This window comes from Callithrix jacchus, chromosome 6, assembly GCF_049354715.1.
Source record: "Callithrix jacchus isolate 240 chromosome 6, calJac240_pri, whole genome shotgun sequence".
In the NCBI taxonomy this organism is placed as follows: Eukaryota; Metazoa; Chordata; class Mammalia; order Primates; family Cebidae; genus Callithrix; species Callithrix jacchus.
Window position 1 is genome coordinate 149,190,159 of NC_133507.1, and position 14,155 is coordinate 149,204,313.

Genomic DNA, 14,155 nt, shown 5'->3' on the forward strand with positions numbered 1-14,155 from the left:
TTATGTCTCTTTTTTAAATAATAACTGTGAAAGGAGTCCAGCTTCCTAAATACCAATTTATAAATTACCCAAATTGTAAGATAAGGATGTTACACTTAAATTTTAAGCATGTATTTCAAACTTGGGTTAATATAATATGTAATATATTCCTTTATATACCTTTGTAGGAAGCACCTTCCACCACTTAATGATAAAAAGACAACCAAACTAAAAAAAAAAAAATGAGCAAAGAATATGAATAGGCATTTTCCTGAAAAAGATATACAAATGGCCAATAAGCCCATGATAAAATGTTCAACATCATTCGTCGTTAGATAAGTACAAATCAAAAACGAGATACCACTTTGCACCAACTGGGATGGCTATCATCAAAAAGATGGACGACAAGTGTTAGTTAGCAAGGATGTGGAAAAATTGGAGTCCTCACACATTGCAGATGGGGATGCAAAATGATGCAGCCGCTTTAGAGAACAGCCTGGCAGCTCCTCAGAAAGTTAAATATAGAGTTGCCATATGACCCAGCAATTCCACTGCTAGGCATATATCCAAGAGGAATAAAAACATACATTGACACAGAAACTTGTATGTACAAGTGTTCATAGCTGCATTATTTACAGGAGCCAAAAAGTGGGAACAATCCAAATCCATCCACTGATAAATGGTATGGCCATACAATGGAATATCATTCAGCCTATAAAGGAATAATGCACTGACTGATGCTGCATCATGGATGAACCTTGAAACCATTCTGTTAAGTGAATGAAGCCAAATACGAATGGCCACGTATTTATGTTTCCATTTCTGTGAAGCGTTCAGAATAGGCAAATCCAAAGAGACAAAATACCGAGGAGTGGTTTCCAGGGCCTGTGAGGAGGGAGGAATAGGAGATGACTACTAATGGGTTCAAGATTTCTTTATGGGATGATAAAAATATTCTGGGCCTGCAATCACGCCTGTAATTACAGAACTTTGGGAGGCCGAGGTGGGTAGATCACGAGGTTAGGTGTTCAAGACCAGCCTGGCTAACATAGTGAAATCCCGTCTCCACTAAAAACACAAAAAATTAACCAGGTGTGGTGCATGCCTGTAATCCCAGCTACTCAGGAGGCTGAGGCAGGAGAATTGCTTGAGCCTGGGAGGTGGGAGTTGCAGTGAACTGAGATCATGCCACTGCATTCTATCTAGCCTGGGTGACAGTGCAAGACTCCATATAAAAAAATAGGCTGGGCGCAGTGGCTCAAGCCTGTAATCCCAGCACTTTGGGAGGCCGAGGCGGGTGGATCACGAGGTTAGGTGTTCAAGACCAGCCTGGCTAACATAGTGAAATCCCGTCTCCACTAAAAACACAAAAAATTAGCCAGGTGTGGTGGTGCATGCCTGTAATCCCAGCTACTCAGGAGGCTGAGGCAGGAGAATTGCTTGAACCTGGGAGGTGGGAGTTGCAGTGAACTGAGATCATGCCACTGCACTCTATCTAGCCTGGGTGACAGTGCAAGACTCCATATAAAAAACATATATATTTTGAAATTAAATAGTGAATTTTGCAAATTTACAAAAAAACCATAGAATTGTACACTAAACTGTATGTGTGGATAAAAACATTCAAATACTCTCTTTTACTGAATGATGGGGACTTGTCTAAACTTCTGGCACAAAGCCAGCAGGTGGTAGGTACTCTGTCTCTCCTTTTTTTTCCTCTTATTTATTTATTTTTAGCAATTTAACAAGGAAATGATTGAGTGAACTAGACGCAGATATCCTAAATAAAATTTCTTTGAGTCTCTTCCAAGGGATGATAAAATTGGGTCCCTATGACTCATTTCCCAGTGCGGATGTCTGCCCTCCCTGCTGGTGGTTCCATTGCTTTCCTTCCTGAAATGGCTTTTACCATCAGCCACTTACCCAATATGATCCACTTGTTCAAGTGATGTGAGCAACCTCATCATCATGGATAATGGTCCAGCACTTTGTTGATGATGATTCTAGGATTTTGTATAGAACACCGGGATAACATGGATCAAGAAGCTGGATGGAATATTTTTGTCATGAAAGAATCCAACTTCTTACATCACAGGTTGGGGGAGGAAGAGAAGATACAAATGGTAGTGAGAAAAGAAAGAGGGTGAGGACTAGCTGAGGTACAAATGGAAAGTCATCCTGTCCTAGTTTAGAACCTGGTGTCTGTTTTTCTACTACTTTTTGTGTAATAGTAAGCTGACACAGCTCAAATCAAGAGTTGTCCTTCAATTATTTCCTGACAAGTTGATTCTCCTTATCCAAAAAGAATGAACAATGCTAGTAGTTACTGCTAAAATATATACAGGTGCCTAGTTGTTCCCACCCTGTCATTTTGCCCGTTTTTATTCAGGAACACTGTTTCTGTGACTCTGCTGGTGTTTACAGTACAGGAACAAAGAGTGTGAGCTGTACAATCTCTCAAGTGTTTATTCAAATTCCACCTCCATACCTCTGAAGACTTGCAATTTTGGCAGCTTATTTGGTTTCCCTGAATTTCAGTTCTTCTCTTTGTAAAATCTGAGTCATGATAATGATTTATCATGGTTGTCATCAGAGTTAAATGAGATTGATATATATGTATGTATGCTCTCAATAAGTATTAACTGTTATTCAATTATTAACTATTTAACTATTCCTACCTGTGAACATAGGCTTTATTTGCAAGTTCAGAGTCTCCATTTCTTTTAGGTCTAGATTATTAAGAGTATGATTGGGGCCTATATGCTTATATTAATATTAATTATAATTCTAGCATTATCTGCTTAACCTCTCACCATGAAAAGAAGTTTGACTATAATCACTTCGTACATTATATTGTATCAAGGGCATAAAAAAGAAAATTTCAATCCAGATCAAATAAAAATAACCCCTTCTACCCTCTTTAGATAAATCTCCTTAATAAGCATATATCCAGGGAATACATTTTAGTTAAAATGGATCATTCTGTATTTTTATTGAATTCACTTAAGAATTTAAGAGCTAAAAAGGACCCTTAGGAGAGCCTGACCTCCAGTGTTTACAAGGGAAGAAATGGAGGCTTGGACTTACTGGAAATGGAGGTTTAATGACTTATTGACAAGAAGATATCTGCACAGTGACATGGACAAAACCAGAGCATGCTGCTTCCCACTCCCATCCATGTTCATTCCAGGGCACCAACTCCTGTATTAAGAAAAAGGCAAATAGTGAGACAAGTCACTTGCCCTTAAGCCTCTATATTATGTGGCCCTTCAATGCCCTGTCTGCACACTCCAGTGCATATCATCCAGCTCATGTCTTTCTGACCCATCCTGATTCTTTGGCCTTACAACACCCAGGCTGTTTTCTGACCTCAGGTTCAAAAGGCTTCTTAGAGCTGCCAGTGGTAATTATAGCCTCCCACACTATGTTCCCCCAGTCTTGTGAACAATTACAGAGCTGGTTATTTCTGGGCAGAAGTGCTTAGCTTCCTATCCTATTGCTCTCATCAAGAAGTCTTTGATGAAGATTTTGGTCCTACCTGCTGGCTCCTAGTGGGTTGGCAGTGTTGCCCAGACACCTGTTTTTTTATGTTTCCTTAAATGGCTGTTAGTTTCTAATCTTTATTCCGTCTTGTGTCAGAATAGCTGAAAGAGAAAAGAATATCCATTAACGTCTTCCTTGAAAAATAGTTAAAAGCCATTTTGAAGACCTTGGGTCCCAGGGAAGAGCTGTGTCTCTTTGTTCTTGCTTTGGTCTTGCTGGCAAAACATTTTACCCCAGGATCAAGAGGCTGGTGGTTGAACTGAACAAAGGATCTCCAGGCTGGTCACAGGATGGGCATCATTTGCCGATGCTGGCTTGGTGGGAGGCAACTGGTGCGCATGTCTCTCTGGAGGCTGAGTTTCCAGACTATTGAAAACCTGTTGAGGCAGTTAAATGAAGGGTATTATGAAGTGTCATGTAGATTAGACATTCTAGGTACTTCATTGCAAAGGTTTTCAAAGGTACTTCATTGCCCACATATTTGGCCTGGTTTTTATTTGGTTTGGTAACTCAGTTTTGCTTGTATCTATTTACAGTTTTTGGGGGTAACAAGTGATAAAAATTATAGTAACAACAAATACTCTCAATGAATTGGGGGATCACCATAATAGTTTTTTTTAAAAGCATCAGCATGGGGCCAGGCATGGTGGCTCACGCCTGTAATTTTGGGAGGCCGAGATGTACAGATCACCTGAGATTGGGAGTTTGAGACCAGCCTGACCAACATGGAGAAACCCCATCTCTACTAAAAATACAAAATTAGCCAGGTGCAGTGGTGCATGCCTGTAATCCCAGTTACTCAGGAGGCTGAGGCAGGAGATTCACTTGAATCCAGGTGGAGGTTGCGATGGAAAAGAAATATCTGCTTTCAAGATGACTTTATTATTTGAGTTTCCATCATCTGTTCTGTTGACTACTGGAAACTTGGTAAACTCCCAGAGGTCACTTGGACATCCTTTGTGAAAACCATTGATTTTATTTTCAATGAAATTCATTGTATTGTTATTATGGGGCCTGCTTTTCTCTGATGCTTTAGACATTGTGTCTTTTAAAAACAGTTTTAATTCAAAATATTCCTGTAAGATACAATTGTGATTTTGGTTTATAACTTTGCAGCTTTGCTGCTCTGTTTTGTGAGTTTTCTGTGTAGAATTTCTTAGGCCATAAACTTAGTGACACAGGTGAATCTTGTGCTTTAATGAGAAGGGAAGTATTAGGTCTTCTGTGTCTGGCCCATATACCTTACATAAGACACTGTTTGGTACTCATCGCTGGCCTTGTAAATGGCTTTAAATGGATTCTTGGTGATGTGACCACCTGGTGTCATCCTCTGGAAAAAGGGTGAAGTCATTAGCTCATCAGATATTTATTGCTGCCATAGACTGTGAAAGGACTTGGGAATTCAAAACCAAAAAGACACGTGGTTTCTGCCCTCAAGAACTTCAAGATCTTATAAATTGACATGTGTTACAGTGTCAATGTAGCAGGAAGATTAGCTACACCATTTTATATCCCTACTAACAAAGTATGATCGACCCAGTTTGTCTGCATCCTCCTCAGAATTTAGTGTTGTCACTTTTTTTTTAGTTTTAGCCTTTCTGATAGGTATGTGGTGGCATCTCATTGTGGTTTAATTTGCATTTTCCTAACATCTAATGATGTTGAACAACTTTTCATGTGTTTATTTGCCAGCTGTATGTCCTCTTTGTAAGTGTTTTCTTACAGTCTGTAGTTTGTCTTCTCCTTTTTTCACAAAATAAGCACTTTTAGTTTTGGTGAGATCCATTCTATCAGTTTTTTCTGTGATGGTTTTTGCTTTTGGTGTTAAGTCTCTTAAGAAATGCTCACCTAGTCCTAGTTCCCAAATATTGTTTTTCTAAAGGTTTTGTAGTTTTATATTTAAATCTATGATCAATTTTGAGTTAATTTTTGTCTAAGTGTGAGGTTTAGGTTGAGATTCTTTAATTTTTTTGGCCTATGGATGTCCAATTGCTCCATCATTGTCTGTTGAAAAGAAAATCCTTTCTCTATTGAATTGTTTCTGTTCCTTTGGAAACAAAACAAAACAAAAAAGAAAAAGAAAGAAAGAAAAAGAAAAGAAAGAGAAAAAAATCATCTGGGCACATTTGTGTTGGTCTGTTTCTAGAGCCTTTATTCTGTTCCATTGATCGCTGTGCCTGTCCCTCTTTTTATTCACACTGTCTTGATCACCGTATGTGAATAATAATCCTGAAATAAGGGAGAGTATTCTTCTCACTTGAATATTTCTTCTTCAAAAAATCCTTTTAGCTATTATAGCTCCTGTGCCTTCCCATGCAAGTTTTAGAATAAATTTGTCTATGTCTACAAAAACTCTTACTGGAAATTGGGAGTTGCATTAAACCTGTAGACCAATCTGGGGAGGAGTGACATCTTCACTATGTTGAGTCTTCCCCAACCCATGAATGTGATGCAGCTCTGCGTTTATTGAGTTCTTCTTTGATTTACTTCATCTGTGTTTTGTGATTTTTTAGGGTACAGATTATGTTCGTGTTTTGTTAGATTTACACTAAGTATTTCATCTTTTTGGAGCAATTGTAAATGGTATTGGTTTAAATTTGTTTCTGTGTGTTTGCTGTTAGTATGCAATTCGTTTTTTGTTCTCCTTTTTTTTTTTTCAACCTTTCGTTAGGTGGAAGATTGTACCATTTTTATGAATGTAAAACACTAAGAGAATTGCTAGTCCCAAAACTGTGATTTTTCAAACATGATTTCTGGAATCTTCATCTGGGTAAGGATTAGAATGCCTCTGCATCCATGGGACCCCAAGATACTTGGTTGTGGTTCGTTATGAGTTTGCCTGTGTTGGGGAAGAGGGACCATGGTTTCTAGAGAAAGAGATTTTGTTATTATTCACGCAGCCACACTACTCTCTGAGTTAGGTGTTTTTGGCTTTTCTAATGTGTCTAGAATGAGACAGCTGGGCTAAAAAACTTTCATGCAAGCTAGCTATCTTTCTAAGCTTTTTAATTTTCTCTATAAAAAAGTACTGCATGTACTTACTGTAAGAACATGCTTTATTTCCTTCACTTACTAATTTAAGAACTGATGACAAGGTAAGTAATTTTGGGGTTAGCAACACTGATCATTGAGGATAGGGCCAGTGCACAATTCACCAGCAGCTGTGAAGCCAAAAATTATTCTTGCATTTTTTTATTGTGTAATTGACTGACATCATTAGAAGAGTATTCAATGCTTGGCATTGTTAGAGTGATCATACTTGCAAACCCCAAATTGGACATTATAGTGGAGAAAATGAGATCTGAGTCATTATTTGTTCATATTATAATTGCATAAATGTTGTATGTTCAGATATGAGCCTATAGTCCTTTCCTAACTCCACTGAAAGCTAAAAACATTTGGGTTGTCAGATTGATATGGTTTTGGTATTTGTCCCCTCCAAATCTCATGTTGAAGTGTGACCTCCAATGTTGGAGGTGGGGCCTAGTGGGAGGTGTTTGGAATATGGGGGCTGATCCCTCACAGATGGCTTGGTGCCTTCCCCATGGTAATGACCTCAGGTGAGATCTAATTGTTAAAAAAAAGAGAGAGAGAGAGAGTGGGCCCGCCCTCTTTCTCTTGCTTTCTCTCTCACCATGTGACACACCTGCTCCCCACTGTGCCTTCCACTGTGGCTAACAGCTTTCTGAAACCTCACCAAAAGAGAAGCAGATGATGCTGCCATGTTTGTACAGCCTGCAGAACTGTGAGCCAAATCAGCTTTTCTTTATAAATTACCCAGTCTCGGGTATTCCATTATAGCAATGCAAAATGGACTAACACAGAAAATTGGTACCAGGACTGGGGTGTTGCAGCAAAGATACCTAAAGGTGTGCAAGCAGCTTTGAAACGGAGTAATGGGCAGAGGTTGGAAGAATTTATCATGCTCAGCAAAAGAGAGAAAGATGCGGAAAAGTTTGGAACTTCTTAGAGACCAATTAAGTGGTTGTGACCAAAATGCTGATAGAAATATGGATAGTGAAGGCCAGGCTGACGAGGTCTCAGATGGAAATGAGGAATTTATTGGGAACTGGAGTAAAGATCTCCCTTGTATGTCTTAGCAAAGCACTTGGCTGCATTGTATCCATGCCCTAGTGATTCATGGAAGGTTGAACCTACGTGTGATAACATAAGGTATCTGATAAAATTAATTTCTAAGCAGCAGAGCACTCAAGATGTGGCTTGGCTGCTTCTAACAACCTATGATCAATGTGGAAACAAATGAATTACTTAAAGTTGGAACTTTTAATTAAAAGAGAAGTAGAGTGTAAAATTTTGGAAAATTTGCAGCCTAGGTGTATGGTAGAAAAGGAAAAGTTGGCTGGGCGTGGTGGCTTGTGCCTGTAATCCCAGCACTTTGGGAGCCAAGGTGGGCGGATCATGAGGTCAGGAGATTGAGACTATCTTGGCCAAGGTGAAACCCTGTCTCTACCAAAATATGAAAAACTGGCTGGGTGTGGTGGCACGCGCCTGTAGTCCCAGCTACTCAGGAGGCTGAGGCCTGGGAATTGCCTGAATCCCAGAGATGGAGGTTGCAGTGAGCTGAGATCGTACCACTGCACTCCAGCCTATCAAAAGAGCAAGACTCCATCTCAAAAAAAAAAAAGGAAAAATTATTTTCAGATTTTTAGGAGAGGAATGTAGGCAGACTATGGAGCAACCACTTGCTAGAGAAGCTGCCATTACTAAAAGCCAGATGCTAATAGCCAAGAAAATGGGTAAAAGGCCTTGAAAACATTACAGAACTCTTTGAGACAGCTCCTCCCATTATAGGCCCAGAGGCCTAGGAGGAAAGAACAGTTTCAGGGGTCAGTCCTGGGGCTCCACTGCCCTGTTCAGCCTTGGGACACTACTTCCAGAATCCTGGCCACTCTGGCTCCAGCCTCAGCTCAAAGGATAACCGAAATACCTCTGGCCACCACTCCAGATGGCACAAGCTGTAAGTGTTAGTGGTTTGTACGTGGTATTAAGTCTGCAGGCATGCAGAATGCAGAGGCTTGGCAGCTTCCACCTAGATTTCAGAGGATGTATGAAAAAACCTAAGTTCCTGGGCAAAAGCCTACTGTGGGAGTACAGCCCTCACAGAAGGGCTCTACCAGGGCAGTCCTGATGGGAAATGTAGGGTTGAAGCTCTGTAATAGGCTATACTTGCATTGCTATAAAGAAAACCTGAGACTGGGTAATTTATAAAGGATAGTAGTTTAATTGGCTTACAGTTCTGTAGGCTGTACAAGCATGGTGCTGGCATCTCTGTGGCTTCTGGGGAGTCCTCAGCAAGCTTTTACTGACGGCAGGAAGCAAACTGGAAGGAGGCATGTCACATTGCAAAAAGCAGGAGCAAGAGACAGAGTTGGAGGGGGAGGTGCCACACGCTTTTAAACAACTTGATCTCACAGGAACTTACTGTCACAAGGACAGCACCAAGCCATGAAGGATCTGCCCTTATGATCCAATCACCCCCCACAATGCCCCACCTCCAACATTGGGGATTATGTTTCAACATGGCATATAGGTGGAACAAATATCCAAACCACATCAAGATTCCACACAGAGTCCCTAGCAGGGCATTGCCTAGTGAAGCTGTGGGAAGGGGCCACCACCCTCCCACCCTTCAGATCCCAAAATGGTAGTGCCACCAGAAGCTTACACCTTGAGCCTGGAAAAGCCACAGACACTCAACTATGACCCATGAGAATAGCCATGGGGGCTGCACTCTGCAAAGCCACAGGGGTAGAGCTGCCCAAGCCTTGGGAGCCCACCCCTTGTACCAGTATGCCCAGGGTATGAGGAGACCTGGAGTCAAGCATTATTTTGGAGCTTTAAGGTTTAATGCCTTGCCCTGCTGTGTTTGAACTTGCTTCTGGCCTGTTACCCCTTTCTTTCTGCCAGTTTCTGCCTTTTGGAATGGGGATGCTTACTGAATGCCTGTATTGTGTCTTGGAAGTAAATAATTTGCTTTTGCTCTTACAGGCTTATAGGAGGAAGGAACTTTCCTTGAGTCTCAGATGAGATTTTGGAATTTTGAACTGATGCTGGAATGAGTTAACACTTTTGGGGACTCTTGGGAAGGAATGATTGTATTTACATTGTGAGAAGGCCATGAGATTTAGGAGACCAAGGGCAGAATGATATGGTTTGCATATTTCTGCTCTCCAAATCTCATGTTGAAGTGTGACTGACCTCCCATATTGGAGGGGGGCCTAGTGGGACGTGTTTGGATCATGAAGGTGGATCCTTCATGAATGGCTTGGTGCCTTCCCTACAGTAATGAGTTCACATGAGATCTAGTTGTTTAAGAAATGAGACTGTCACCAGGTCTACAAAAGGTTTTGTTGAGCACATCTTTAGATGTTGCTCTTTGGTCTACAGAGGACAAGAGGAAACACGAAAGCAGGGAAGATTTCAATCATGCTTATGGAAGATGTTTAAGTGGTGAATAACAGTGCATTGAGATGGGCTAGCAGTAGAGGACACGGATTTTCTATACCTGGACTTCTTCTAAAGAGAAAAGCCACCGTTTATCCTGAATTTTTTTTTTAGAAATTCTCCTGTCTAAAAGTAAATTATTAAATTATTAAAAATGTAGGATATACCACAAAGTCAGTGTAGATTAATTCTTTTCAATTTCTAAATTTACTAGGTGTTGTTGCCATTGAATTCTTCAATCATGTAAATGTTTTCTTTCTGTTTAACTTTTCTCTCTGTGTAACTTATTTATTTATTTTTCTTTTTTTGAGACAGAGTCTCACTCTGTCACCTAGGCTGGAGTGCAGTGGCACATTCTCAGCTCACTGCAACCTCCACCTCCCCGGGTTAAAGTGATTCTTGTGCTTCAGCCACCCAAGTAGCTAGGATTTCAGGTGTGTGCCACCACACCAGCCAATTTTTGCATTTTTTGGAGAGATGGGTTTCACCATGTTGCCCAGGCTGATCTTGAACCTTGAGCTCAAGCGATCTACCCGCCTTGGCCTCCCAAAGTGCTAGGATTACAGGCATAAGCCACCATGCCAGCTATCTGTTTAACTTCTATTCTGTTAGTTACACATGAGGAACAACTTCCTGGGTCATGAACAATCAGGTACTTATGCTATATTCTTAGTTTGGATTGGCTAAGTGTAATTTCAGTCTTTATCTGCATGTTGCAGAGAGACTTTAAAAAATCTTCATGCTCCTGCTCATGACTTCATGTAAATAGTATGGTGGACCCTTGATCAACCTCTTAGATCCATTTTGTACTTTTGCTTTGTTTTTCTCATGGGGATGAGGTGACTAATCACTCTTTGAAACTGGCAAATATAACATTAAGCCATTATCACCATTTCTAGGATTAATGCTGGAGTGAAAACAAAGAGATTGAAACCTCCACATCTTCAAGGTGGGCATAATCTGGGTCCTTAGACTTTGTCAGCACCTGCATACACACCTGCTCCCAATATGTCTCAACCCATCCCAGCACAGAGCCAATTCTGCATGAGCAGATATCTGCTGGCCTGGCCTGGTTGTGACCTCTTCTGAAAATCCTCTGTGATAAGTATTTTGTATCCAAAGTCATATGCTTCCTTTTTTTGTTTTGAGATAAAGTTTTGCTCTGTCACCCAGGCTGGCGTGATCTTGGCTTACTGCAACCTCTGCTTCCTGGGTTCAAGCAATTGTCCCATCTCAGCCTCCTGAGTATCTGGGATTACAGGTACCTGCCACCATGCTCAGCTAATTTTTCTATTTTTAGTAGAGATGGGATTTCACCATGTTGGCCAGGCTAGTCTCAAACTCCTGACCTCAGGTGATTCACCCACTTCCAAGTGCTGGGATTGCAGGCGTCAACCACTGTGCCCAGCCCTAAGGTCATATAGTTGTAATTGGGATTAGAAAAGGAAAGATTTAAGGCAGATTAAAAAATGGATTACATTTGTTTTAAGGTTATTGTTTTCAGGGATGGATTAGGCTGATTTGTGGTAAAGCATCCGCTATTCTTGAAGTGTCAGCAACTCAAATTGGGTTCATGCTCCTTTGACCTGACACAGTGAGTGGAAGTGGGATGTAGGCAATTTGGGAGTAAATAACATTTCCATTGACTCCAAAGAAATGAGTGTCACAAACAGTGAGACAGAAATTGAAGTTGGGTAAATAAGACCCAGCTGAGACCTGCTTCTACATGTGAAGTGTTTCTGGCCTGGATATTGGGCCCATAATGCATCTTAGCACAACTTTGATCATAAAAGAAATGAATCTGACAGTAGAGGAAATTCTTCCCAACAGGGTTTCTTTATTTAATTTGGGTGAATTTATACAGCACAAAAGGTCCTTTTATAGCAAGACAATAAGTAAAGGTAAAAGAGATCTTTAGCCATCAATACATGGTACATTATTCTATGAATTTAATTTTTGGCGGTACGGAACTGTTGGATATGAAAATGGAGTAGAAACAGCATGTAATTTATGGTGCAGTTAAAAGAAGGGCAGGCACTGAAGTCTGTGTTAAGGAATTTCAGAAAAACATAAAAGTAACTATGTTTTCAGTTTCCACTTCTTCACGTGAATTGTTTGCAGGAGCTGGGCTCTCCCCTGCTTTCATGGTTTTCCTTGTTCACCTCAATATCACTCAATATTTTGAAATTACAGATTTGCGATGTGACAGAGAGGAGGGTATCACATCTACAGCCCTTGAGAGCACATGCGTGACTCCCGGTGATGGAAAGAGAACCGGGGCAAGGTGGGGGGTGGCTTACAATGGGCAAGGGAGATCCAGCAACCTCTTCCAGAGGCAGGTGCCCCTCCTAGCAGCAGCATTGCTTCTGGCAGCAGCACTTTTGCTGGCAGCAGCCCTTCCCACAGCCGCAGCCACACGAGCTGCAGGTGCGGCGGCAGCAGCAGATCACGGGCGTGCTGCAGCAGCCTCCACAGCAGCCGCGGCAGCAGGGGCAGCAGCTGGAGCAGCAGCCCACCCGGTAACACCTGCAGGTGGTGCAGCTGCCACAGCCGCCGCAGCCACCACAGCCACCACCACAACCGCTGCAGCCACCACCACAGCCACCGCAGCCACCACCACAGCCACCACCACAGCCACCGCAGCCACCACAACCACAGCAACCCATGGTATCAGTAGGGAGGACTCAGGTGAAGTGAGGAGGGAGGACGTGAGAGGTAAGGAGGTCTGATGCTTGCCTCTGCAAGGGACCCTTAAATACTCCTGCTGGGACGTGGCACCTGACTGCAGTCACTTCCTTATTGTTTTGGCCACTTTCTGTGGCAAACTTCTGTTTCCTGTTTGTTACTTCCTCAGGGTGTACACAACTTGATTTTTAGTTCAGCTTTAGATAAATTCACTTCTATTTCAGAAATGAAATCAGAACTTTTTTTTCCCCTAAAATACTGCATTGTTTCAATCTGTCTGCCTGAGGGTAAAATTCTTTTGATAGTAGCCAAAGAGATCAGCCTTTTCTCCTCTTTTGCAAATCAGTAATAGCTGCCCAGAGGAGAGTCCTCTTTCAAATTTTATCTGTCTTTAAGTATATATGTTTTGTGTATATTATCCGTAATCACCCTTTAAAAAAACCAGACACCTTAGGTATATAGAGTCTTTATTAAAATGAGTTTTATCATCAAAGAAGCCCAGGAAATTTTGCATATTGTCTCCATTTGGAAAATTCACATTAATATTTTAAAGGATATAGGAAGTCCTGGAAGAAATGGTACTCTTAAAAATCAATATTCAGGCTGGGCACAGTGGCTGACGCCTGTAATCCTTGCACTTTAGGAGGCTGAGGTGGGTAGATCACAAGGTCAGGAGTTTGAGACCAGCCTGACCAACATGGTGAAACCCTGGCTCTACTAAAAATACAAAAATTAGCTGGGCATGGTGGTGTGTGCCTGTAGTCCCAGCTACTCAGAAGGCTGAGGCAGGAGAATCTCTTGAACCCAGGAGGTGGAGGTTGCGGTGAGCCAAGATCACACCACTAAACTCCAGCCTGGGCAACAGAGCAAGACTCTGTCTCAAAAGAAAAATGAACATTCAACACAAAGAGATTTTATATCAAATAGAAAATGTAATTTTAAAAATTACTTTTTGAATGGGTTTACTCAAAACAAGGATTTAGAGAATCCATTTAAAATAACAACATTAAAATTAAAATATATTAATCTAATGACATGCAGGATCTTGATAGAAAAAATTACTAAATTCTACTGAGGGACATAGAAGAAATAAATAGAGGTTTGTGGATTGGAAGTCTCAATGTCTAAAAGATGTCAATCCTTCTCAAATAAATTAATACATTAATTGCAATTTATTAAAAACATTAAGAGATGCAAACACTTTTCTTGTTTTGTTTTTAACTTGACAGATGCCCTAAAATACATTTGACAAAACGAAAGTTCAATAATATCAAACACATATTTTAAGAGGAATGAGGAGGAAAGTTTGCCATATCAGATTTTGGGACTAATTCTAAGGCCATGGTCATTAAAACAATGAGAAATTTTGTTGCTGAGAGAGGAATAGAGAGCCCAGAAAGGGACTCACATAGACTTTGGAATTTGGTACCTGGCAGAACCATTACAAATCGGAAGAAAATATTGACTATTCAGTGTTAGTTCT

The 14,155-nt window shown here is 41.0% G+C and overlaps 1 protein-coding gene across 1 annotated transcript; it reads right to left on the reverse strand.

The window, feature by feature from the left end:
• Positions 1-12,210: 12,210 nt before the first annotated feature.
• LOC128932433 (uncharacterized) lies at positions 12,211-12,714 on the reverse strand. Its single transcript, XM_054257996.2, has one exon. It carries the CDS (start codon positions 12,651-12,653, stop codon positions 12,336-12,338), a length of 318 nt encoding a protein of 105 aa, XP_054113971.1. The 5' UTR covers positions 12,654-12,714; the 3' UTR covers positions 12,211-12,335.
• Between the last annotated feature and the right edge of the window lie 1,441 nt (positions 12,715-14,155).